General features: G+C 43.8%; 2 protein-coding genes across 13 annotated transcripts in view; one reads left to right on the top strand and one right to left on the bottom strand.

Annotated features, from left to right (window-relative positions):
- The window catches only part of JMJD1C (jumonji domain containing 1C), a 156,359-nt gene extending 148,608 nt beyond the window's left edge, over positions 1-7,751 (top strand). For all 10 annotated transcript variants that reach the window (XM_027668269.1, XM_027668274.1, XM_027668277.1 and 7 more), the window contains 3 exons: positions 1,089-1,265; positions 6,363-6,494; positions 6,848-7,751. In XM_027668269.1, the coding sequence (XP_027524070.1) occupies positions 1,089-1,265; positions 6,363-6,494; positions 6,848-6,937 (399 nt within the window). In that variant the 3' untranslated portion in view covers positions 6,938-7,751. The remainder of the gene's footprint in view (positions 1-1,088; positions 1,266-6,362; positions 6,495-6,847) is intronic.
- A 7,065-nt stretch (positions 7,752-14,816) lies between these two features.
- Positions 14,817-27,331, bottom strand: part of NRBF2 (nuclear receptor binding factor 2) — a 15,555-nt gene continuing 3,040 nt past the window's right edge. For 2 of the 3 annotated variants that reach the window (XM_027668285.1, XM_027668287.1), the window contains exons 2-4: positions 19,129-19,213; positions 17,409-17,449; positions 14,817-16,360 (exon numbers count right to left, since the gene is read on the bottom strand). In XM_027668285.1, the coding sequence (XP_027524086.1) occupies positions 15,644-16,360; positions 17,409-17,449; positions 19,129-19,213 (843 nt within the window). In that variant the 3' untranslated portion in view covers positions 14,817-15,643. Of the gene's footprint in view, positions 16,361-17,408; positions 17,450-19,128; positions 19,214-20,445; positions 20,467-27,331 lie in introns of those variants that run through there. The other variant, XM_027668286.1, reaches the window with a different exon arrangement.

Genomic DNA, 27,331 nt, shown 5'->3' with positions numbered 1-27,331 from the left:
TGGACAATGAGGAGTATTCAGCGTTTCCTGTCTCGGAGCAGTCAAGGGATATTGTGAAACTCTTTGAGCAGCAGGTTTGAAACAGAAGCACTTAGGATGCTGTGTAATGAAGGTCATCATTTGCTGCCATGGCTTGCCCTGATATCCAAAATGAGTCGTGTACTGGAGTGTATTTTGGAGTGGTGGTATTTTGGAAGTACTGAATGGGAGATTAATTGATGGGTAAGCGCTGGGACCATTTACTTGCTGATAAGAGATAAAATCTCACTATCTTGTTACAGTATTATCCCCCTACTGAAGAAGGGGGATAATACTGAAGAACAGCTTCAAGCTCTGCATCACGTAAATAAGTATATTTAATATCAATATAAGTAAAAATCTATATTTTTAATGAGATTTTCATGATAGGTGGATCAGAGTCAATAGAATTGATTTTGTAGCAGTAGCAGTAATAGTTGTTCCCCTGTGGCTCACGTGATGAGAAATGGGTGTGCAGTTTGGTTTACTGATGTCGGGAAGTATTTTATATGTCCATCATTTTTTCTGAATACCCTCATGGGATGGTAGGAAAATAACTTCTTATCCCAGTGTGATTGGGGTGCGAAGGGGACCTCTTGATGGCCCTCTGTCCAGCCCTGCGCTCCAGCAGAGTCACCTGGAGCAGGTTTCCCAGGACTGTAGGACCCTTGGGTTTTTATCTGCTGCTTTTTTCCTGAGCTGGGGTTGTGGTGGTGCTTGTCTGTGTCAAAACTGAAGGTTGTATGTCTGAGGAATTGACAGCACAGGAACTCCTGAGGTCAGATATTATTTTCTGGATGAAAGAAGTCACACAGAGAGTGTCTAGCTCATTAGTAGATTATTGTGCAGAGTTATTTACAGCTCTGCATTTTGGAGTGGGAGTGCTGCAGATGTCTTCAGTTCAGTGGGACTTCACAGTTCCTTTGAGGTTGTTTTGAATCCCTGACTAGAATTCTTGTTTGGATATTGGGAATGCAGTAACATTACTGGCAAGTTAGATATATTTTCAGTTTATCAACAAAAGGTTTGGTTATTTTGGAAGTGACTTGGGATCTGTTCTGTACTTTCAGATAGCAAAGGAGCAAGGCTTAGAAGTTTTACCCGAGCACGATCCAATACGTGATCAGAGCTGGTATGTGAACAGAAAACTTCGCCAAAGACTTTTCGAAGAATATGGAGTAAAAACCTGTACGGTTATTCAGTTCCTTGGAGATGCTATTATTCTACCAGCAGGAGCACTTCATCAGGTAATGTACCTCAGCTTAAAGACACGCAAGATTAAATAGCATAAATGCAGTAAAATTACTTTTTTCCAAAGACATAGATACATCTGTACGCAAGTAGATTTTATTTTATTAGTGGCTGTTAGTATATAGGAATGTAAAATAAAGTTACATCTAGTGGGGTAACTGATTAGCCAGTGCTAATGTATAGCAACTTGAATACCTTAAATATTAGTTCCTTTTTTTACTTTAGAATTACAAATGAAAAGACTATTATTAACCACTGTTTTCCACTTTTCATTTCCTTAGCAGATTTCTAAACAAACTGGGGTTAGTTATGGCAAAGTCAGGTTAGTAATTTTTTTCTTCTAAGCCAAAAGTTGACCTCACCCAGGAGAGGCAGGGAGAGCAACTCGAGCAGGTAAAAACCACCTGGATGTCACTGTTTTTCTCTTCAACCACAGGAGAATTGTAGTGGGTGTTCTGGTGTTTCTGTAACAAGGTTTTTGGTTGTTTTCCCATGCCACACTGTTTATTTTTACACGAAAGATACATTAGTCACCTGGAGTCATCATTGTCCCTTCTTGCCATCAGAAAGAGTGATACTGCCTTTGCAGCAGCTGAGCTGATTTAATCCTTAGTTATATAAGGAAAAGTACTGCCAGTGGGGCAGTTCTGGAGAAACAGGATGAATTTGTGTCAGTCAGCTTCAGTCATCTCCTGGCACTGCCTTTTGTTTGGCCTTTTTTTTTTTCCTCCCAGTCTGTGAACTGCTGCTCCTTGGTGAAAAGAGGAAGAAAGCACAATTGTTTTGGGGCCGTTATAGATTTATTTCTTTCTTCGCTCCATTAACCTTTCCCACTTCAGCAGGAAATGGAGCCTTCTTCCTTGCTGTGTCACCAGCTGCCAGGCAGCACTAACGAGGGAGCTGACTGTCCAGGAATGAGGAGCACACCTACCCTGCACTTGGGGTTGTAAACCATCATGCTATTAAACATTTATCATTGATCTCCACGTGGGTTCAAGCGAGGCTAGGCCTTTCTGGGGAAGATGCTATTTGGTTTCTGATGTGCAGATCAGTTTCCAGCCGCTGGCAGGGAGGAAGCAATGGCTTGCCATGTCACCGTGGCCAGGGCAGTGGGGCTTCTTCCTCTGTGAAAAACTCCCTGGGTTGTGGTGATGACAGCTGCTCTGTCCCTGCTCTCTCTGCTGGCTCTGTCAGTTCTGGGGCATTGGAAACAACAGGTACCTTACCCAGACCAGACTCCTCATCATTCCAGTGGGTTTTTGGGTGGGTTTAATGTGGTGGTACGTAGCTCTGGATAGTCTGCTGGGATTTGTTTTCTGGCAAAGAAAAAAAACACCCAAAGAGCCCCAAACAAACCCAGGTGACCCAAATCTGGAGTTGTTGTAGGTTACCTTTCCCTGTACCTTATCTCCAGGGCTTGATGTTACTTCACAAAGGTGAAAGAATGTCTGACATTGCTGTTGTTCTTGGCTCCTGTTGGGCTAAAGCAGCTGGGGTTCTCAGAGTCATGTATTACATCCTCCTGTAACTTTACTCTGATCTTTGGAAACAAGGGAGAGATGTCCCAGATATGAGAGTGAAAAGGAAACCCACAGAAAATAACAAATGTACTGGGAAATTTGCTTTATATAGCATGTGACATTATATAAAGGGATGCAGAATATAAAACATGAAGTAGTGTTCCAGGCTTCACTGCAGTTCATACATTTAAGGACCAAAAATAAGATCACTCTTATCTCCTTGCCTTTAAACTCCAGATTGCTTTTGAAGTGGTAATGTTCTACCTTCTGGCACCAAGGAGTTAATAAAGTGGTGTTTTTAAACCTTAGTGGGTGAAGCTGAGAACCTTTTCATCTTCTGTAAGTTCCTGTGAATCTGCCACGTAGGAGGAAATAAATGCATCGTGTTCTTTCATGTATGTGTGCACAGTGCTCTCTCTATATAGAGGTGCATAAATACTGACCTTAGGGATCAGCACCAGCACTTCAGAGATACAAAGCACATTTAAACACTGAAAAATAAGTCTGCACAAGAATACATACCACGTTGAGTTTACACATTGAGTGTTTCAGATTTACATGTGCATCATGAGTCTTTCATTATTAAAACTGGGTGAGAGTTGATACTAAATTTGGTGGTAAATTAACATTTTTATTTTTGTTTGCTCATCAGTAATGTTGTGGAGCAGAGGAAATCAGGCTGAGGGCTGGAGTTAGGGAGCCTGGGTGCCTGTGGTCACTGCATGGTGTAGTTCAGACACTTCCATCCTGGAGCCAGTTAAGATTGTTGGCACACTACTGCTTCTGGTGTGCTGGTCTAGAGTTTTACTGTTCTAACATGGAGGAGCTTGTGTGTTTTCTTCTGTATATCCTTTTTTTCCCCTCTCCCAGGTTCTGTGGATTCATGTCTAGCTTTTAAAGTAACTTATTCTTAACATTTTATGGTAGCATAAAGCATTCTTGTTGCTTCCCAGGTTTCTCCTCTCCCCGTGTCCTTGCAGGCAGCAGTCACATCCCCCTGGTGATCACTGCAGTAGGCAGTCAGGCTGTTCCCGGGATGGGGGTGGGAGGCAGAGCCTCTCCTGTGAGCTGTGACAGGCAGGGCAGCCTTGTCAGTGCCTCTTGTGGAGGGAATTGCTCTCTCGGGAGAGGAAGCCAGAAATAGATACAGCCTTGCACCGGTCACCTCTGCAGATGCTTCCCTGGATGCAGCGTGAGGGATGTGCTGTGGGATCACGCTGTGTCCTTCCTTCTCGGCTGTGTGAGTCGGGAGCTCAGCAGTGTCCCTGCCTTGCTGATGTCTGGGCCTTGTTCGCTCTGTGGGACTTGGAACAGGGAGCCCTGAGCTCTCCTTGGAACTTCCCCAGCTAAAAAAGGAGTGTTGTGCTGTCCTGAATGAGTCACTCTTTCTGCTGCTCCTCTGTGGGTCATGCTGCATCACAGGCATCTCTAGGGATGCCCTGCCTGCTTTTAACTTGGTGGCTCCAAATTTGTAAAATGTTTTGACGATAAATTAAAAGCTAAAGGTACTGGAGTCAGTGATTGAAACGTGGTGTTGAGGCTCCCTGCAAAACTCGTTCATAGAGGAACAGGTTATTATAATGTTGGGTTTTATAGTGGTATTATCTTGATTTAACAACAGGATTATATATTGTAAAATTACATACTGGAGGTAATGTGACATCCTGGCGATGTTCCAATAAGGATGTGGGATAAAGGTCTGGGTGTGGTAAGTGCAGAGCTCCCAGAGCTGAGCCTCGAAGGAAATGGCCGATCCTGTGGCTGTGAGGACAGGTGGGTGGCCCTTTCCTCCCTGCCCAGTCACCTTTCCCTGTCCCAGCCCAGGTCTGAGGCTTTTCCAACACTCCACCCATCTCCTGGCCCTGCTGGAAAACCTCTGCTGTGCGTGGGCTGGGTGTGAAGCTGTTGTCAGTTCAGCTGCAAGTGGCACAGGCGTGGGAGTGCTGCACTCCTCACCCTGCAAACCCCGGGGTATCCTCGCAGAAGGTTTTTATTTGTGTGTGTCACTGTATCAGCTTGTGCTATAAATATTATAAATAGAACTGCCTGTGGGCTGCCAGGGGGGTATTCCCATGGTAAGATCTGTCCTCCCTGCAGGCTTTTCACGCGGATAAGACAGGCCCTGGGAGGGAAGGAGGCTTAAGGCATAGCAGAATGAAAGGTCTGAGGGAAACATTCCCTATTCTACCATGGAGGGACAGGGAGTTGGTGAAACCTTGTCTTGGTGAGGAGAAAGTGAATAAGTCCTATGGGATTTGCATGGGTTGGCAGGGAAAACAAGGGCAGGTAGAGACTTGAAAGAGGTGAGAAGTCTGTGAGGGAGGAGAGGGGGCTGGAGCCAGGCAGAGAAATTTCAGCCCAGGCTCTAGGAAATTCCCTGAGCGGGGAGAGCCTCATGATGGCATTTGTGCAGCTGCTGCCTTGCTCCTGGCTTTCTGCTACTTGCAAACTGTGGCATCAACAAAACTGTGGCATCAACAAACCCTCCTCGAATCTGGAATGACTTCTGTTGTGATTCACTCTCAGGAGGGACCAGCACTGCTTTGTCCTTGATGATGGGGCTGCAGAAACCCTTCGTGCAACACAAGTGCTGAGGTGGAGTTACCACTGGGAGTTCAGCTGTAGAGGGCTGAGCTGCCCACGCTTGGGCAGTGGTTTTGAAGAAGAGAATAATTTTTAAATGAAGTCCTGTGTCCTCAACTGTGCAGGCCCCAGGGGTTTCTTTGAATGTCAGGTACCATAATGGAAATTTTAGAGTATGCATTTAAAACCTCTAGATTTTGCTAAGTTCGACCTTAAACTGTACAGATCTCTGTCAGCCCTGAGCAGGGTGGGACTCGGTGTTGCTGGGATGTCAGCGGAGCTGCCTCTCCAGCCGCAGGCTTTGGGAATTCCACAGAATTGCACGACTCTGAGGAGCTGTTGGAGTTCGGAAGTGAGGGTTTTGACATGCTGAATTACAAATTACAGTGTAAATTGTAAGGGTTTAGGGGTGAAAATCCGATACTGAATGTGTCTGAAGGGAACGAGCAGGAGTTGATAGTCGGGTCACAACCAGGAACTGTTTTCCCTCTCCCTGTCCTCCAGGTAGGACCTGGGTGGCAGGAGATGGTGTCTGTTCTTCAGCAGTTACCTCACACAATAAGAGGAAAGTGCTTTTTTCCCCTCCCTTCTCAATCTACCCCTTTCTTTGTTCATGATTTTTTTTTTCTTTTGAGTGTTCCCACCAGCATTACTTCTCCATGAGTGTGGAAGCTCCCAGAGGAGCTGAGTCCTACAGGGCAGGGCTTTGGCCGGGTGGGTCTGCAGATCCAGCGCCTGCGCCGTGTCTGGAAAGGCTGTGCAGCAGCTGGTGAAAGGGTGGAATAACACATCAGAATGTTCAAAGTGTGCCTTTTACCAGAAGCTCTTAGATAAGTCAAATACACTTAATTGTTCTGTACCTGTGAAGCTACCCTTTAGTCTGATAAGGCTGTGGTTAAGGGATGTCAAGGCCCACTCTTTTCTCTGGTCTTTCTGCCAAAGAATAACCCCAAATACTAATTATCAGTCTCTTCTTGTTATTTTGGATAGGTGCAAAATTTTCACAGCTGTGTTCAAGTAACTGAAGACTTTGTGTCTCCAGAACACCTTGTACAGTCATTTCACTTAACGCAGGAGCTGAGGCTATCGAAGGAAGAAATCAATTACGATGATAAACTGCAGGTAGGAAGTTGGAGGCCACTCTGGAAGCAGCTGGGAAGGCAGGGCTGGGAAGGCAGGCCGTGCTGGGGCTCATTGAAATGCCGAGCAGTGCGTGGAGCTACTTCCTCACTGCTATTCACACAGAATAACAATGAGCAGCAGCTTCAATGCCAGGGCTCTAAACGACTCTCCCTTGAGTTGCTGGTTTTATTTATTTCACATGACATTTTAAAATGTGTAAAAAGCTGTTCCCTTTTGCACGGGCTTGGTGCATCCTTCCTTTTTTTTCATCCACTGTGCTTAGCACTCAGTCCTAAACTTTGCAGAGTTCCTCAATCACAGACCTTACTAAAATCTGTCTGATGTTCTTGCAGGTTAAAAATATCTTGTACCACGCAGTTAAAGAAATGGTGAGAGCTTTGAAGATCCACGAAGGTGAAATGGAAGATATGGATGAAAACTGAGCGCATTCTGCTTTTTGGAGTTACCATCAGAGGGAGGTCGTTTCCCCTGGTCTGTGAATGGTATGCACACTAATTTAAGCTTCACAAACCATCAGTGCCAAGAAAAAATAGTCATCGTATTTACTTGTTAATGACACTGCGACGGTAGAGCTTCATATCACAGCCACTGTGATTCTGTGTTCCACTTGCAAACAGTTGAGCAGCGTTCTGCTGTCTGTATTATAATGTACATGAAGTTTGTGAAATGTCAAAGATTTAAGATGATGTATTTATTTTTGGAAAAAACCCACAAAATTCTATGCTATATTGTTGATCAAATGTAAATGTGACTTGTACAGTTTGCTAAAATAATTCAGATATTTTTCACTACATTGAGACAGTTACTGTGAGAGTAGGACACAAACACCAGCTATTGCCTGCATTTGGGATCTTGCTGAGTCCGCACAGCAGTCATGTCATAATCTGAAAATTACTGCCAAATAATTGTAAACTTTGTAAAATATAAAGTATATAAAGTAGATATTAAATACAGACACTTCAGTATTTTATTGAAGCTATTCAGTGTACAATTAAACGTTTTCAAAAGGTGTAATTTATTTAAAAATTGTTTCATTTTGGTAAAATTTATGTGAACTTTTAAAGTTTAAATATTAAACTTAATATGCTATGTAAATATATACATATATACATTCAATGATGTATTTTTTTAAAACATTGGCTTGCTTTAATTTGTTAAAAGTGCAAGTGTTACACATGCTTTGTACATTGAAGTTGAAAGGGGTTTTACATTTTCCATTAAAATGACTTTATCAGACATGGTGCTGTCGGTTTTTGTGCCAGTGCAGCTCCGGTGCTGCCCTCTGCGGGCCGGAGCCGGGACTGCTGCCCTCTGCGGGCCGGAATCCGCTCCTGCTTTGCGGAAAGGGGGAAAAGGCGTTTCTGCGGAATAATTATTTTATAGCAACGAGGCTTTTTACAGTTCAAGTAATACTGCAAAATAATGTTTAAAAAATATATTTGTATCTGTTTTTATTTAATAATGATAAGTATTAGTTGAGCGGAATTCTCGCTCTTGGAGTGAGTTTAAAAAGTTAAAGTGTACTTTGATTTAAGTTATTAAAACTGTTGAAACGTTTGGATGGATATCAGATGCTGAGCACAGCCATTGGCCATGTGTCTGAAAGGGGATGATAATTAGCCTGGGTACAGTAATGCGCTTGGGTCCTGCTCCCAGTCTGACATCTCACTGGGGTTTGGGTAACCAAAAAACCCCAAATGCCATATAAAATTACCCTTAAAAACAGTGAAACACAAAAGTAATTTCTCATTCCAGAAGTCTTTAGTTGTCTTGAAAACTTGGAATTTATGTCAAATGGGGTTACTGTTGCTGTGCTTGGCAGTTGATTCTTAACTTTGAACTCAGTTCCATCCAGCATCTCCTCTCTTCTTCCCTACAGCACTGGAGCACTGGCTGGAGATGCAGGACCTGCCAGTATACATTTGCTTAATGACAAGTGAACTCTAACCGCACAGTCTTTATTTTTCAAGTTCAAGATATGTAAATGAGTGATTTTTTTAATCAAGTTTAAGTGTTTTCCTCCCAGATTGAGTTTTGGTGAGGTACTTGTAGTGTTTGTGAAATGTCCGGAGGCTGCTGAAGTTACCATTCCTGCTGCAGAGTGTCACACCCCCCTTGTTTGTTTTCCTGCACCGAGACCAGTTGTTGGGCCTGGGCCATCACTGTGCTCTCCTTGTGCTGCTGTGTCTGCAGTGGTTTCCCCTGGGTTACTCTCACAAAGTGTCACATTGCCATGCCTGTCCTGGCCAAAGCCATGGCTTCCTGTGCTCCAGGCAGTGCCTGACAGCTGATGGCACCTGTGCCTCCAGCCCTGAGCTTTGGCACCATCCTTTCGGGCCTGTGGGGCATTGACTGCTGCCTCTGCCATCCCTCACTGCCTGCAGGGGGGGGATCGGGGGATCCCTGCACCTCCCAGTCAGCCTGGAGGAGTTTTTACCTCCTCAGGGGGAACCAGAGGAGTCGCTGAACTGGGGCTAATTTGTATTTCCAAGTGTTAATATTTTAACTTCTTCCTTTGTGACCTTTTTCCTGCCACCTTTGCTGATCAATCCTTAAGCGTACGACAAAGGACACACTTTTCTTTTTAATCTGCAAAAAACGTGTGGGTGAAACAGGTGGTGAAGCAGCAAGAATGTTCCCAGAGAAGAGCCTGAGAGATTGACAGGATTTTAGGACTAAAAATGTGATTTTGGAGAGGCAAAACTACCAGGCTCGAGCTGCAGTGTTGCATGGTGTGCAAGCACTGTCACTGGGTAAGTAATCTTGGCTGCTTTTGTAGCAAAGAGAAATGATAAGTGACTTTGAACTGCATAAATAGGGTGTCACTGTAGAGTTTAACTCTCCACTTGTGTAGTTTTAAAATTTTGTGGTTGGTGTGGATTTGTGATGCAGAAGAACATGACCTGATTCATTTTGCAAATTGCTTTGGGAATTGCTGCACTTGTGGGTGACACGTCCTCACAAACTGCCCACCACAATGACCATTTTTCCCAGTAATTAATGGGAGGGCAAGAAGCCAAAAGCAGTGACCAAGGACAACGTGGCACAAGTTGAGTGTGACAGGGAGCACTGTAAAGTGTGTATTGCTGTCAGCTTGAAAAATCCCTGCAAGTCACCTGCTGCACGGCTTGGCAGACCGCAAGTTGTTAAAGTCAGTAGCTTCTCCAGATACTAATAAAAGAAGCAAAAAGATTTTAGGTTTTTTTGAGTCCTTAGTGTACCAAATTCTGCTTATTCAGTGCCTTAAGATTCCTGGCTCGGTCACAATGAAGTGGAGCTCCCCTGCAGGAAATGGGAGCAGGAAATCAGGCTGGGTCATGCTTATGGTTGTGACCTGAGGTGTTCATGGCTGATGTCTGAGACCTGAGGGGTTTATGGGGAGGGGTTTTCTTTTCAGGTTAGTTTTTTCCCTCTTGACCATTTCCATGTTCTGTGAGGCATGTTTTTCCCGTCTTCCTTTCAGAAAGACTTTTCAGGGGGGTTTCTGATCTACAGTCTCAACTATTTCAATACAGCCAAAAGTATTCAGTGAGATCAGCTGAAGCTGTTTGAGTGTAGGAATGCTGTCAGCTCCTAGAGCAGGGATAAGAAGTACCATGTCATCTTTTGTCACCTTTCTATTGAGACCAACCTCTGTCTTCATCTGCTTTGCTCTCCATGAAACTCACTCTTTCCTGTCCTTTGAGAGATCACATCTCAAACTCATCAAAACTGTGAGCCCTGCTCCTCGCCCCCCCTCCTTCCCAGCTCCTCACCATCACCTCTGTCCTCAGCACTGCCTTACAGTAAACAACCATAGTAATGTTCTTCCTATTGAACTGCAGAGGTAACTAATGAAGAGTAAGCAATTAGCAAAGAACGAAGTGGGGCTGTGATGACCTGAGGTGTTTCAGCACAGATGGTTGCTGTGTGTATGGTTTAGCAGAAACAGAAATTGCTGGAATTACTGGCAGGGAAGTGGTCCCCGATACAAAGGTCAGATGTAGGGGTTTGTTTAACAGTCTGACTAGCAGATCTATTTAGTCTGCTCCCCCAGGTTCACATAAGTTGCTCAGATCTGTGTGTGTGAGCAGAACCCCCATCTGATCAGCTCTGTGTTCTCATGCTCCCTGATCTTTTCAGTAGGTGGTAATTCTGTTTGTACCCTCTCCCGTGACATCCTGTCAACCCCTCTGCTGCTCTCCCAGCTGACAGCCTTCCCTGCCTTGTGCCTGGAACTGGGAATTTCCCTTCCTTCCTCCTTCCACAGCCACCATGGCCCGTTCTGCTGCTTTCTTGAGCAGGATGTTTGTGCTCTCCCCCACATCTGCGCTGGATGAGCTGCCTCTCCCTGTTGAGATCCTGCACTGAGGCTTTGCTGTGCTTTCCCCTGCTGACCCCCAGCTCTGCCCCAAACAATGTCAGCTCTGCCCTGCGCTCCTGCTTTCCACCTTTTGACTTGTGCTTTGTTGGCTGGAGCTTCTCCTTCCCTGCTTTTGTGTTCCCATGGGGTGTGTGCCCCAGCAGTGCCCTGGGGGATCCACCACGATGTTCCTTTCTTCCCGTCTCAGCAGGGTGCCCAGGAAGCTCCCCAAGGAGCACATGCCCTGTAGCATTAGCAGCACACACAGACTTCTGTACCTCTCTACTTTTTTCATTTGTTCTCATGGGTTTTGAAAAGGAAGTTACCATCTATATATAGCTGGTAGGAAAATCTTGCCTCACAGCACAGTCAAGACATCGTTTACCTGATGAGTTGTGTGCAAATAGTTGCATTCTAAACATGGGCCCTTCTAAAGGTATGTGGTAGACTGAAGGATTTTTGTTGTTACGTTTCAAAGTGAACATTTCTGGTATCTTCCAACCATACCAAGACAATATATTGTTGACCCAGATGCCTGTTTCTTTTTCTAGTCCCTGGGCACGTGGTTTTACCATAGCTCTGTGCTTCCTTAGTGAAATTAAAGAGTAGGGTTTAGTAGCTCTGGGGCAGGAAATCCTGTATTTTCACAGCTCTAAGGATTTCATATTGTTTGATCTCAATAATATCTGAACTCTTGCAGCAAATGGGCCTGAGGGAACACTTCAAATGATTACAAGACAAAAAGCCTGGTTAAGCTGAGGTTACTTGTGGGAAAACAAACATGGGAGAGAAAGGAGGTGCAGGAAAAGATGGCCATAGCTGAGTCCTGAGGGAGCAATGAGCTTTTTATACAGTTGAACTCCACATCCTCGGGCAGGAAAGCCTGGCAAATAATGTCCACCCTACACCTGAACTTGTGGCAGCCACACCACTGCTCCAATTGCTTTGGAACAGTTTGATTTTGTTTTCTGCTCTATTTTTAGTCCAATTCAGTACAGGAAACATGGTGGCTGTACTTGCTTTTCTCCATCTATTTTGCTCTCGAGCCTGCTTTTATAGAACTGTAAAGCAGCCCAGGTTGGAGAGGTCCTGAAAGGTCATCTGGTCCAACCTTTTGTGAGAAAGGGGAGCCTAGATGAGGTGCAGGCCATGCCAGTGAAGGCAGGTCAACACGAATTGCAGATGGCCAAAGAGCTGCTGTTGACAGGCATAGGAGTTCTAGGCTGGAGTTCCTGAACATGGAAATGCTCTCAGAGGAAGCAGTCACAAGATCCTTTTTCCCCTTTATATAAAATGAAAATATAAAACCCAACACTTCTGTATTTTGGTTTTAGCCATCATTCTAAGTAGCAATTGGTGGTGCAGTCTGCAGATTTTATTCTCAAGAGACTCCACATTGCTTCCCAGTTGCTTTTCTTTGGTTTCTCTTTCTGTGGTGATACAGCCAGAGATTGGGTAATTACAGTTTCTTTCAGCACAGCGTATGTTGGCTGTATTCAACAGGGCCAGTATTTCTGGGTTCCAAGACAAGGATGGTTTCTGTGGTCAAAATGAAGTCTATGAATAGAAGTCAGTGTCTGGACATGTATTTAAAATTGGTGAGACACTGAAACGACAGACCACAGGAGTGTTTAATTCTGTCCCGTGTAAAACAGTGCAGCCCAGACTCCCTGCCCATGGGAATCTTTCCATGAACTGTGCCAGGCTTTGGTGCCACACTGTGTGACCGCCAGTGACTTACCTACCACTTAGTTGTTGCTGCTGCTGCAACCGGTCACCTCCTGCACAGCATTTCCCGCACCGCACATCATCCTGGCTCTCTCCGGCCCGGGAGTGAGCCCGTCGGCACGGCGGTGTCAGGACACGGGCACGGCGGAGGGAGGAGGATCCCCGCGGCTCGGCAGGGCCCGGCCGGGGGCTGCCAAGGATTGCGGAGAGCGCAGGGAGCGGGCCCCGGGCCGAGCGCCGCGGGGCCGCGGCCGGAAGGCAGTAACCGCCTAAACCAGTCCTAAATTGTTCGGACTTAAAATAATTGCTGACAGCCACAGGAGACGGCTTTCCTTAGGTTTATTGCCATGTATCTGTAAAACCTGTCCTCTAGTGGTGAGTATTCTCTGTACAACCTACCTTTCTTCCCATGCACTGAGTAATTGCTTAGGTGTGGATTCAGACTGAAGAATTCCTTACTGGGAAAAATTCGGCATCACTCATGGGAGTGGAACACTCTCGTGCTCAGCCTTACTGCTCGGAGTTAGCATTCAGCAGCAGTCCTGTGTTGAGCAGGCAGACTGCAAGAACAAACAAACATTTGCACTGCAGGAGAGAGAAAAGTTTTACCACCACTTTCCCAAAGTGGCAGCGTGGAGTTTTGCCCCCACTTGGCTACCCTTCCCACAGCTTCCTTCAGGTCTGGTGTTTTGTTTATGGAGCTATACATGAAGGGACAGTTTAGTCTTAGAAAAAGGCAGAGCTGGCAAGTCCCATGCTCCCACCTCTGAGGAACCCTGACTCTTTAGCAGAGGTAGCCAGGCTAAAAGTTGCTTCCTTCTCCTATAGCTGCTGTTTGCAGAGATCACTGAAATGTCTGCAGCTTTGAGCTACCAGCCCTGGTAGCTGCTTAAATCACTTTATTTCCATCTTGTAGCACATGCCTTTCTTTGCTTTGCTTACTGTGCTGTTCTGCCTTGTCACCTGAACAGCCAGCCAGGCAGGTGTCAGCAGAGACTGTGACTTGCCCTTTGGTGGGAGCAGCAAGCTGGGGCTGCCCTGGAACAGGTCACCTCATCACAGCTGGTCTGTGGGGCCATTTGCTAAACTGCACCAACTGAAAAACAACTTTTTTTTTCACCCAGCAAGATTAGATTCCAGCTACAATTCAGCACGAGGGACCTCCTCTAATAACCTTGTCTTACCTCTGTTTCCATAGACATTTCTAGCCTTCAGACCCTAGTCTCCTTCAAGCACAGAAGACACCAGGTATACAGAGGCCAGGGGACAATTTGCACAGCAGTAAGGTGTTCTTGCTGCACTTCCAAGCCTATTCTGGAAGAAAAATGCACCTTTAGAAAGCAAGCTCACCTTTTAACAGCACAAGAATTACTTAAAATGAGGTAGCTTGCAACAGTGAACATTTTTCAGTAACAGCTGAGGTTAACTAAGGCCTCCACTACCCACGGGAACACCCTGAGGAAAGCCCCGTTCGTTCGGGTACCAGGGCAGAGGCCGAGCCCGCTGGAAAGGGGCGGGTGAGGAGGAGGCCCTGCCAGAGCCGGCCCAGCCCCGCAGTGGGTGTGCCCGCTCACAGCCCCTTCCTGCGGCTCCAGGGGGCCTGTCCCAGGCAGGACCACAGAGCTGCCCCTGGGACGCTCCAGTGTAAGAACCCCATGAGAGGCTAAGGGAGCTGGGGTTGTTCGTCCTGGAGAAGAGGAGGCACAGGGGAGACCTCCTCACTCTACAGCCACCTGACAGGAGGTTGTAGCCAGCTGGGCGGCAGTCTCTTCTCCCAGGCAACCAGCAGTAGGACAAGAGGGCATGGTCTTAAGCTGTGCCAGGGGAGCCGTAGGTTGGATATTGAGAAGTAATTTTTTACAGAGAGAGTAATCAGACATTGGAATGGGCTGCCCGGGGAGGTGGTGGATTCACTGTCCCTGGAGGTGTTTAAGGTGAGACTGGATGTGGACTCAGTGCCATGGTCTGGGAACCACAGCAGGGTTGGATCAAGGGTTGGACTTGATGATCTCGGAGGTCTCTTCCAACCCAGTCGATTCTATGATTCTAACCCAGCTGTCAGCCAGGTCACTTCATGGATGGGCTGGGTCCTCTGAATTCATTCCAGCTTCCTCCAATGTGCTGGATGATGAACACAGAAGCCCAGCTGTACGTGTGTACTAACGCTGTTAGTACAAATACTAATTTGGTTTTTATACTCTGCAACATCTGTAGAGATTTAACACACGTTCAGTGTCAAAACACCTTGGTTTTTATTTTCCTATCCTTTTTGAATCAGGTTAAGCTGTAAACAATTTCTGTTTCAATCAAAGACTGCCAGCTAGAATTACTTCCATTCATGCATCACTGAAAACAAAAAGGGTATTTTTCCTTAAGTATATGTTTTTCTTTTTTTAAACCATGTCACTTTATACAGAAACCAATAGCTAGATTCAATGCACCCTGATTAGTTATGTAAACAGATAACCCCCCCAAAAAAACCTCATCAACAGAACTAATAAGTAGGTTCCTTCATAGAATGGAAATTAAAATCTCTCCTGACTTGAGGTTAACATGGTCAGGAGTACTGAGTGTGGCACATAAATCCATCTAGGAGGTGTATAAATTGCACTGTATCTGAATTAACAAAGTTATGCATAATGAAATGCACAGTTTAAATTCATGCTAGAAAGCATTTTTCAACATGAAGTGGCAGCCGACTGGTAACCATAACAGTTAGGTTCTGCACCATCATTTATGGCATTATAGATAACTATTACATATAGCATACTTAAAAACCCTGAAGGATTGTGTTACTTGAAACATTCTCCAGGCAGTCGTTTGGTTTGAAACGTTGGGAGAAAGACTAAAGAGCTCACCATCTTATACCAACTATGGTACCTTTAACTCTCATGAAGTAGATCAGATATGATGTGTATTTCACAGTAACAGAGTTGCTTAATGCCTTTTCTCCAACAGTACGATTGTGGTAGATGTTTCTGCCCTCAGATCACCACTGTCCTGGTGGCTTTCCCTTTTCTTAAGTATGGGTAACTATACTGAGCACTTTTCCTGGGTTTTAACTATTCATCAGTCCTTTCAGTATATCTTCGGAGAGTTCCAGCAGTGGGAGTTCAGGGGATGGGATGTCCAGGGGGGGAAGGTTGGGTATTGGAATGTCCTTTGCCTTCCCAGCAGTAGTTGCGAACTTCTGCCAAGTTGCAGCTGAAGAAGTACTTTCTGAGTGTTGCTGCAGACCCCACAACTCTGACTTCTCTACAAAATCAGCATCTACATCCAGCTCCTTGTCTACTGGAGGTTTCTGGAGTCTAGCTCTTTCTGCTTTTAGCTGCTTATTCTCTCTCCTTAATCTCTCATTTTCAGCGACAAGAAATTCTATGTGCCGTTTCAAATCTGTAATTTTGGTTGCCTGCTCTTCTATTATTGTTTTGTCATCTTTTGGAGCTTTACTCCCAATACATGCTTCCACCGGCTCCTTTTTTTTCTGAAGCAGAAACAACAGTGTATCCGGGTCCCTGTCAAAGACACCCTGAATATCCAGCGAATGTTTCTCTGTGGAAGGGCTGTATTTCTGAGTAACAGGAACCAGTATGTTTTGATCATCAGAGTCTTCAGCAGATGGCTTATAAGAAGTCTGAAGGTGTGTGGCTGTTTCCTTGTCAGCATTCTGCTGGGCCTTCAGCTTTTCCTCCCTCTTTGCTCTTTTCCACCTCTCCTGGATGAGCAGTAACTGTTTCATGTGACTATCCCTTTGTAATTCCAGTGACAGCTGAGCCTGGGTAAGAACAAGATTAAACAATTTAGTGGGTGATCCCGATCCCACCTGAATATTCATCCAGGTAAAGTTACATGTGTGTAAATATTTACATGAACAGTATCACAGCACGGCTGAAGGGGGGAGAGCAAGAACTGCCCTCTGCTTGTACAATGCAACAGATTCAGATATGTCACCCAAATTCAGCAAAAAACCTGGTCTTTTTGTTTGTAAGTCACTGACCAGGCTACAACTCCTCTGAGCAGGGGCACCAGGAGTTTAACCGACCTATGAACAGCACCAGGAAGGAAGGGATTCTCCTGGCATGCACAGCCACGCTTTGGCTAAACCATGCAAACTTTTTGTATGCTTCTGTGATGGTATCTGTGTAGACATATCAATAACACCCAAAACTAAGCAGCAAATTGCTCCAAGGCCAGATACAGTCCCAAATGATGCAGCCATATTTAATGAAGGGGGTGGCATGGTGGACAATAACTCACAGGAACCACCTGGGTGACAGACCATTTTCCAAAAGAATGACCCTTTGGAGCAAAGACAGAGGCCTGATCTCCAAGGGTTATTTGCTTTCATAATATTGGCTAAATTCAAACCCTACTGCTGTAACAGTGCTGAGCAGACTGTACTGCTACATTCACAGGCAGATCTGTGCGATGATTAAGGAAAGGTGTCGGGGCTGTTGTTCTAGAGATCCCCCAGTCAGGATGAATAAACCCAAAATTACAGACTGTAGATGAGACACTCAGCTTTGTGTCTCAGCAAAAGCTAAACATGAAACTAGTTTTATCACCTCCCTGAAGATGCCTGACTAGAAAGACTGGAGACCCCTTGGATGGCTTAGCATTTCTCTCGTCCCTGCTCCACATAAACTTGGAAAAACTCTCTAGAAAGACCGGTGTTACCACACTTGTGACACTCCCGGTGCAGTTCCCAAGGGCTCAGAAAATTTTGGAGAGGGTAACACCCAAGGGGGGTGTGATCAGCGAGGGCACAGTGGGACACACAGGAGCTGTGGCTGGTTCTGGCAGCTGCTGCACTCGGGTCTCACCTGCTCCGACCGGGTCAGCTTCATGGCGTCCGTGAGGTACGCTGTGGAGAGAGAACGGGTCAGCGTCAGCACGGCCTGCACAACCTCAGCATTCCCATAAAACCTAAGGAAAGGCTCCAGGCCTTCTGTGTGCTGAACCCCCACATAAAGGCAGCAGTCTAGAGGCAAAGCATTTACAGAGTTACGGTGGTTGGAAACACCTACCGGTTTTCAAAAGTCAGGAAAAATTGCTGTAAGGTCTTGCAATGCACACTACACCCCTTTCATGGTATCCTGTTGGCTTGGGTTGCTCAAATTTGTTTTACAGAGAAGGACAACAGCCATTTCCAGAAGGTCCCAGAAGAATAGCTTTCCCATGAAAGGAAGGAACACAGCTAAGGACCAGACCTTTAGCATACAAGCACTTTATGACAAAATATGATAAGTAAAATCCTCTTGCCCATGGCACACCAGTATTATGAAGTCATGCTTTTAAATTGTATTCATAATGAAAAATTATGGTCCTTAGTTCCTCACTTTTTTTCCCAAGTTCTCCTCCAAACCAGAAAATGTGCTCGCTTAAGAGTCAGAGAAGCACTTTGAGCATATCTTGCTAGTGCTGAAAATGACAAGGTGTAAGAAATTCTTAACCAAATTTGGAATGATGCAAGATAATGGCATAGAATCATCAGACAAAGAAATGCAAGAAACATTCAGTGCCTTTCTGCGTTTTGTCTTGGTATATGAATGGAAAGAAAACCAAAAGTCTGCACATTAGAATGTGTTAACCCTGATCACTCTGAGTATTCATAAAAACCAAAGAAACTATCAGTTTCTCACTTTAACTTCTAGTATTTATGAATGGAAAGTGAGAAGGCCTGGTATCTAGGTTATGATGTTCAGAGTAGCCACTTACTTTGTCTCCTCAAAGCCCTGTCACTGAAAATGTCCTACTTGTTGCACCAATTAAGAGCTCCTCTTTCTTCTTCTGTCAAGTAGCTGCTGCACTCTCAGAGAGCTGAGGGACTCCAACACAGATAATTAGGCAGGACTATTTAAATGGACAGGCAAATGCACAAGGTCTCACACAGGACAGGGTGTCAATCTGCTGTTGTGCTCGAGCTCTGGGGAAGCTGAGCTCATCACCTGTTTTCAGCTGCTTGATTCAGACATCAGGAAAGGGAAGTAAACTTTTGTAAGCGAACATTTGTCTAAGTATTTCCTTTATTAGCAGGGGAAGCAGGTGACCTCAGCTATGAAAGCAGTGAAGAAAATACAAAGTGAAACTGGCTTACAGCAGGCACCCAGCTTTAGTCTGTGCATGACACAAGGTGTTGGCTTCATCTTCAGTCAAGAACTGCGTTCGCAGTGATAACCATCCCCAATCAAAACAACTATGGAAATGTCTGACTTGAGCTGCTCATATGAGAAAAAAAAGCTTCCAAAAGGGCTCTTGATCTGGACTGAAAAACAAACTCACATTTTAAAAATAAAAATTTTGCACGTAACTAGATATTCTACTTACATAGAATCATAGAATCACAGAATATTCTGAGTTGGAAGGGACCCATCAGGATCATTTGGTCCAACTCCTGGCCCTAGGCAGGACACCCAAGGAGTCACACCACATACCTGAGTGCATTGTCCAAATGCTTCTTGAGCTCAGACAGGCTTGGTGCACAGAGCATGCAAATCTAGGAACTGATTTTAACAGCTGGAATGTGAGAAATAACCTACTCACCAGCAGCTTTCTTGTGACAAGAAATTGCTTCTTCATATTTCCCTGCTGCCAACAAGCGATCTGCTTTTCTGCTCTGCTGGTGAGCCTTCAAAAAAAAAACAAACATCACATCACTGAGGGTTCATGGACAAAGCTGTACCTGTGGTAAAAGTAATCATTACAACTAAGAAACCTGTACTGATTCCAATTCTCATGCTTTTAGGCTCAGATCTCCCACTCCCGTCCACGCTTCATAATTGGACTTCTTTAATACTACCTTACAAGAGTCTGTACTGAAGAACTGAAGGCTGTTAATGCAGCAAAGGTGGTGTGTACAGAACAAAATCCTTCCGAAGCTGTTCCTCAGAAAGTACATGTTCTCTTTTATAGGCAGGCACTTACCACAGATGTGTAAAAAGACCATTAGGGATAAGAAGTTATGAGCAGCTGTGTGTTTTTAGGACCAGTTTACCTGGCAGAATGCAAAATATTTGAATTGTGTTACATCTCACAGCTGGTCTGATATTTTCTGCTGTCCCATGCCCTAGAGGCTTTGCCTCTTGGGTGAATAAACTACAAAAGATCTTTGCCTTTTTTTTTTTTGTCCGCAGCTTACACCAGTTAATGGCAGCAGCACAGCCATAGTTAAAGATATCAAAGTCACATTGTTGCTGTACAGCTGTTAAGTCTATACTAGTATTTGTAAACCACTAATGTAAACCACCATCACAGACTAAGGATGTTGCTGGAAGCAAGCAATTGTATTTGCATATGCTCAGTGAGAAACACTACTGTATAACCAGCACTGCAACATTCATGGAAGTAAATCTTTTTGTCATTACTACAAGACATGAATTTTATGGTCCCTCCTCCCAGACAAGCTGTGTAATGTGAAAGGCTAGAAGCACTAACTGGTGAGACTCTCAGTTACACAGTTCAGGGCTGCTGTGCTGCATGTTGAGTTTGAAGTAAGCACACATCAGGTACTGATACTTATGTGACACTTATATTAACATCCACCTAAAACACAAGTTCCAAAACACAGGTCAGGTTCTTTGTCCTCCAAGTGGACTTATTCCCTGCACTGTTACAGTAAGTTCAATTTTCTACCACAATCTTGGCAGCTCTTATACCCCAGAAGAGAATGATTTGTATAGAAAACACTCGTTTGGGCGGCAGCTGTTCTTAAGCAATCCCTAGCAGTTAGATCACTGCATGTAGACATTTGGCTTTTCTAAAACTGATTTCATATGCTAATATGCTGTGTTTTTAAAAAACCATAATACAATTCCTCGATTCTTCACAACAAATATTTTTTGTTATATTCTTCTTCCTCACCTTCATTGAATCCTCAGAGCATTGTCAGCATTTCCTATTTCTTCTGCCCTGAGGATAAATAATCTCAGAAGTGGAAGTGTTTTTCTATTGGAAAATCATCTATTTTATGGCCTTTTTCTATGGACTCCTACAAATGACATATGCCAGAAAGATAAACTAATTTCCCATGGGAATGAACAAACAGGATCAGCACAGATAGAGCCATCTCCTTGGTTATTCCTGGCAGCTCATCCCATTACAGATTAGCTGTGTCATGGACAAAAAAAACACCTGAGCTAGCTCTTTGCAAAACAATTTTTCAATAAATTAGTATTGATACAGCTGCTTCTGAAAACTGCATGGGCAGGTCTGAAAAAACAGGGTAAGAGGAAACAGGATAGCCAGAGACAGAAGGGCTAAGGAAGCACTTCAACAGGCAGGGGAACTGGTTTCATTTATTAGTTTCTACATATGAGAATTTGAGTCTGTTTTCAAGGGTTATTCTTACATGTTTTAAACTAGTGGAGTATGATCTTACTCAAATCACTTAAGCACATTTGAGGACAGTCAGTTCTGTTTGACTGAGCAATTAAATTATTTCCATTCTCAATTAACTTCCAGTGAAGCTGAAGGGAGTCTGAAGAAGTCAGGCTGGACTGTGAATAAAATTAGGAAAGCAACAGGCCACAGAAATTAGCAAGAAGAAAACATGATCCTCTGTTGAGAAGGTCAAAATGCCTTTCTTGCTCTTACATCGAAATATACACATCAGGCCACCTTTCTCTGATGCAACAAACTTCCCAACGAAAACAACAGAAACCACAGCAGAGAAAAATCAGTTTTAAGCACAGCTTTGGGTGAGAAAACCAGGTGTTCTGCAGTCAGCCATGGGCAAGGAATTCCTCATTTTCCATCTTTTCCTGCCAGCTTGACAAGGAAATATTTGCTCATTTATGCCACCCTGTGAGTGTTTGTGCCCATTAGTTGATTGTGGAAGGACCAAGGAATCTCTCCCATTTTCATGGTAGCTTATTTTTCAACAAGCAGTTTGGAGAAATTAGTGGTGCTGTTTCCTAGCAGCAAGTGATGAAGCTGCAGCAGAAGTATTTGGGTGCTTAATGCCCATTATGATGGATGAGCTTGTACATCTTGTCTAGTCTGCTGGCTTACTGCAAGAAATGCTCAGTTCCACTCAGCCACACAGCTTCCAACCATTGTTAGCAAATCTGTTTTGAACTCAGAGGGGCCTGTATCCCATTATAAAACTGGCAATGGAAGAACTGGTCCTATATCCTGAAGAGAAAAAAACTACTCTCAAGTTTATCCCTGGTCTGATGTCATGCTAAAGGAAGGTGTTTACACAACGGTTGTGGAGCTGCTGTGCTGGATCCTACCACATTCCAGCAGGACTGCTTTGACCTTGGTCCTGCTGCTGTGGTTACAGAAACACCTTCTGCTTGGCTCTGCTGGGTTTATGGATCTGATTTCTCTTTCCTCTTCCACTTGCAGTGCTGGAAATAAATGTAGGATGGGGTGTAAGAATAACTATAATTTATTAACAAGCTATGGAATTGAAGGGTGCAAGCAGGTTGACAACTACGTCCAGATGTCCCTCCCAATCCTAATGAGCAGGAATTTCCAGTAGGCAAATGGACAGGTGTTAACAATTTGACCCTTGTAAAAGGAAGCAGGTGAGGGCAGGATGGCCAAGATAAAAAGCTTCCTCACATTGCTTCAACATAACTACTTCTTACAAGGTTTGTGTAAGCTTTATTGTGTGACATGAATCACTCTGGACCAACTGCAAAAGCAGGTAAGTTTGACATTTTTCTACCCTTTCCAACTGGAGTTGAGATGTTGAAGGAGGATACCTGCATTTGTAAGTTTGTGCTATTCTACAGAAAGGCTCCTATTTGATTTTCCACTCAACTAGCCCAAATCATTGCCTAGGTTTCTCTAAACAATAAAAACCCCAATCAAACAACTCTCTAAAACAGCAATGCAGATTGCCCTCTTTACCCAGAGCTTTCTTTAGCAGCCCAAAAATTAACATTCCTCTTGTTTTTGCACTATAAACTACACAATGATGTGACTGCAGCCTTTGAGAAATGAAGCCATAAGGTCCACTTGCCAGATCTATTAGTGTTCTCTCAAACTGAAAAATAAAAATTCTCATTTTCTCTCTAGAAACAGTGTAGTGCTACAACTTAAAGGATTACCACAGTGTGATCCTAGTTTACATTGGGGAAAAATAAAAGCTGCTGCTTTTTCCCATAGAATTCCAGTTGGTGGCTAGATATGACAGAAAGGAGTATAACAGGAAAAAACCTGCTCAAAGTAACAATATTTTGAAAAGGTAGATGTGCTACTATGGTACTACTGCTCATTTTCAAACAGTCTGCTACCTTCTCCTCAGAGCAGTAATTTGCAACAGTGCTTCTGTAGCTGAGACAGTCTTGTGTATGTTTTGTTTTTCTCTGTTCCACTAATGGGACAACAGCTCTTCACTTGAATAAAGCCTTGCACAAGATGTTAAGCTTACGGCCTTCTTTGTACATCGCAAGGGACTCTCTAAAAATTATGTATTTTAATATGATTGTGAAGCACAGATTTTGGTGCCTAACTTAAAAGGTGACTAATAAAGGTAGGAAAACCCAGCTGCTAAAACAATGGAGCCTGATGGAAGCTTAACTGCAAGAAGGTTTGTAAGTTTTTTAAGTGAAAAACCACTGTTTGCTGCTACTGTCATCTACTTTATGCCATGGGCTGTGGATACCAGTTATTTTTGCCAGAAAGGATCAATACCTGTGGTCTCTCACTGCTGAAAGCAAAAGGGAAGGTTTTTTGGTTTTTCAGTTTGGGTTTTTTTTTTGAGAGATGAGGGATCTACTTGAGGATTTGTTTCCCTAAGGACACAGGTCTGTTTTCCTAAGAGTGTTTGAAGAGTCATAAAGTGCACACTGTGTCACTTCCACGTTATCCAAGCGTGCTAAGTGTTTTCCACGTGGATGTTTACAGCAGAGGGTCACAAAGGGTGGGATGAGCTGGTGCACCACGGTTATTCCCATGCCACACTCTGTCAGTTCTATATCTGTGGAAATCTCTTTCAAACATCATTCTTACCAGGAAACAGTGAACTTAGAAAGGTTTCAATGTGTATGTCCTCATATGCATTGAAAAAACGGAATGAAGAGAGAACACAATGGGAAAGCTTGACCTGAGAGGTCCAAGAATAAACTGTGGCCATCCATTTACTTTAAAAAAAAAAAAAAGTGCAATCATGATTGGGGTGACTATGGAAAATTCTTGTACTTACAGGCAGTTATACTAAAGCCAAAAATAATATAGAGTTGTATTGTAACATGCTAAATAATGGGAATATATTTGCCACTAAGATTAAAGAAATGGTAAAATGTAGCTTTATCAACAGAAGCAAGCTCCCATTTTTAAATAATTGTATTCTGTAGAGAAAGATGATTAAGAACCAAAAAATGGCAGAACCCATTGTGGCTGTTCAACCAAGACCACTAGTCGGATGTGAGCTCAATTGTCTGTCTTTGTAAGCCTGTACTTAGCCAGGTTGACAGAACAATGACTCAGCTGTGTAAATTACAGGTTAGTGTTCCTACAGAGCAAAACAAATATGTGAAACTCTCATGAGAATGTGTTCTCAGCACTGACAGACTCCTCACTCGCTTTGTATTGAACTGTAAAGATGTTAAAGTTCAACTGGCATGTAAGCAATGGTATTAGAATTTAAATATATGGGCAGACAAGCAACCAGTTGTTTTGCCAACCCACATTAATTCACTGAATAGCTCTAATTGACTACGCGTGTGTTCCCAGCCTATTCCAAGTTTAAGATAAAATGGTTAGTCTGAGTTCTTCACCATGCAAATGCAATTAAGAGATCTGGAATGAAACCAACTCACATCCACACTGCTCAGGTTAGGTGGAGCCTTCCAAACCCCATACAGGCATGTATCACCTGCACCTTCCTTAGGGTGTGGTATCCTTTTACCTACTGCATAGTCAAATCAATCTCATTCGCTTCCTTTTCATCCACTTAGTAGGATAAAAGCACTGAATGCTTCAACTTGCTTGTCAGAGCCATTTTTACAGAATCAATTAGGTTGGAAAAGAACTCTGAGATCATTGAGTCCAACCTACCGCCATGTACACTAGACCATGGCACTAAGTGCCATGTCCAGTCTTTCCTTCAGGGACAGTGACTCCACCACCTCCCTGGGCATTTTGCATGCCTGCAGTTCTCAGCTGCTTTGGTGGTGTTTTTCTTGTCCCCATATACAGTGTCACTTAGCAAGTCTTGCTAAGTGAGAACTGTTCTGCTGCCCTGATAATAAACAAGACCAACCTGGACTTTGATGTGCAGCCTTAAACCACATGGCTCAAGCTGTTACAGCAACTGAGCTACTCCTCAGTAGGGAACAGCAGAGCCATCACAACAAATTGTCCAGTAAACAATCTATTCCAGGAGGAACAAGTTGAAAACAAGTGGGGCAGAGAGGATTCACCTGTGACCTCAGTCTGCTGCCTCACCAGGCCTCCATGAGGTGGCTTCATTTGGGTGTTCAAACTGCTGGTCATGCTGACTCAGAGCTGAACTGTGTGGCCTGATGACAGGCATGTAATGCCAGTGTGATGCAGCAGAAAGGCACTGCTGGTAGATGCCCAAACAGCACAGGTACAGTGAGGAAATAATGCTTCTGTCAAGCACCCACAGCTTAGCTAATTATGTTCTTGACTGGGAGCAGCTGCAAGTTGTTTTCTGTGTCACATGGAACAGTTCTGTGTTGTGCCTTTAATAGGAATTATATACCTGAACACAGCCTTGAGGTGGCTGTTACTGATCTGGCTGTTCAGCTAAGCATCTGATGCACCACCTCAGCACTTCCAGTCACTTCTCTCCGATATGGGGCTGCCTCTGTGGGTTCACACCTTGTGGTTCACCCACCACTGTGGTAAAAACAGACTTTGTGTGAGGCACATCTATAGAGTGATACTTTCCCCCCTTTTATTACCTACAAGCTTGTCCTCTCTAATTTGAGTTCAGAATTGAGTGCATCTGCCCTTTTTTTGGTTCTATTTTAGATTGGAAGATCAAGTATAGCAGGTTAAGCTTTATTAAAAAAAAATCAAAGAAAACAAGTGGGGTTGAGTGGATGTTTCTGTAATAATATTCCTGGTTTTCGAATCAAAATAACAGAGCTGCAGGCTGGCATTGAGTCTAAAACACATTAGCCCATGTGGTTTAAATCCTTTGGCCTCTAGTGAACTTTCATAGATGCTTTCTATTTTCCCCTCCTACACCTCCATATTGCATATTTATTCTGTTTGTTACTTTGCCTTTGTGTGGATGTAGTATTCACCTCACTTTTAAATCACTTCCTAAAGTAAACCACTGACTAGCTCGCACTGGAGTGGTTGCTACCAATGCATTAATATTAAAATCTTTCATTATATGAGATTTTTGAAATACACATTTTGTTATTCTCACTCCAGCCACTGGTTTGTGCTTTCTGTTTTCCCCAAAACAGCAGCTCCTCAAGCTGGGTTCCTTATGCTTCCAGAAACTTAGAGCTGACAGATACTCACCAGATTTTGGATTATATTTTATTATAAGCCGTACAAACATTACTACCTTGTAGGAAGAATACAAAGTAGAGGTGGTATGGCTCGTTAGCTATAGGGCAATACTGAGGTGCTAAAGTAGAATCTGCAGAGTTCTGAGGTCCTGGACTGTTTAAGGAACAAGTTTTCTTTCTTGTCTCTTCTTGAGGTTTGATATTATTTGCCTCATTTTTACTGTGTTCCTTCCAAGCTTCTGACGGTCAGCAGCGTGTGGTTGTGCTTCTTAACTTGTAACTTTTGCTCCTATACCTAAGGTTAAAATTACTGCTGGATGCGAGATCAGAATTCTTCGCCTAACTCAGATGGCAGTAGGAATTACTCCTACAGTAAATATCACCAAGAAGCTCTTGAGATGCTCTGCAAGAACTTGCAGTGTTCATGAGAGACTTATCTGTGTGCTTTCGCAGTAAAAGTTTTAATCTGTAGAAGAATGTTGATATGCCTTAAGTTTTTGACACTGGGGTATGTGTGAAATAAGTAATCAGCTGGGCTAGAAACCTGTTACACGGTTGTCTGCAGGTGCAGAAACTGCACTTCATACTGGTTTTAAGTTCCACAGCATAACCTAAATGTTTTATTTGTAGGGTTTAAGAACTGGCTTCCTTACTAGTAAAAGCATAAGGATGAGGGCTTTAACCCTTACTTTCAAGATGAGATCACTGCTTAGAGACATGGTTCAGTGGTCCATTAGCAGTGCTGGATTAACAGCTGGACTTGGATCCTAGAGTTCTTCTCCAATCTTAAATGATTCTACGAAAACTCTTTCCAATGGCTCTGTCAACTCAGACAATGGCAACAGATCTTGGAAAAGTTATTTCAGTTATTCCTAAAGGAAGAATCACTGGGTACAACAAATACCTTGAGGACAGCTCAGTGGAAAAATCAAATCAGCAGTTAGTACTGTAGCACAAGTCCTAGAAAGGTTAAACGAAGGAAAGTTGGGGTTAGACTCAGCATGATCATTTGCTAAGCATGCAACAGTGGCACAGAAGGAATACAAAAAGTTAGTAAAATAGAAAAAAAGTCTGAAGAACTAAATTCATAGGTAAATGAGCTAAATAAGGTCAAATTCTAGGAAGGTGGATCCATTTCTCATTGAAGTTATTAGACCTGAAGGTCAGTAATTAAACTTCCATTGAAAAAAAAACATTGCAGTGTTATATACATATATAAATGTGTGTGTGTGTATCTGTGTGTGTATCTGTGTGTGTGTGTGTGTCCGTGCGTCTGCGTCCGTGCGCGCGCGTGTGTGTGT

The sequence above is a fragment of the Corapipo altera genome, unplaced genomic scaffold, assembly GCF_003945725.1.
Source record: "Corapipo altera isolate COAL_440 unplaced genomic scaffold, ASM394572v1 254, whole genome shotgun sequence".
NCBI classification, from domain to species: domain Eukaryota; kingdom Metazoa; phylum Chordata; class Aves; order Passeriformes; family Pipridae; genus Corapipo; species Corapipo altera.
The sequence above is the reverse complement of the archived record's forward strand: the minus strand, read 5'-3'. Positions and strand labels throughout refer to the sequence as shown.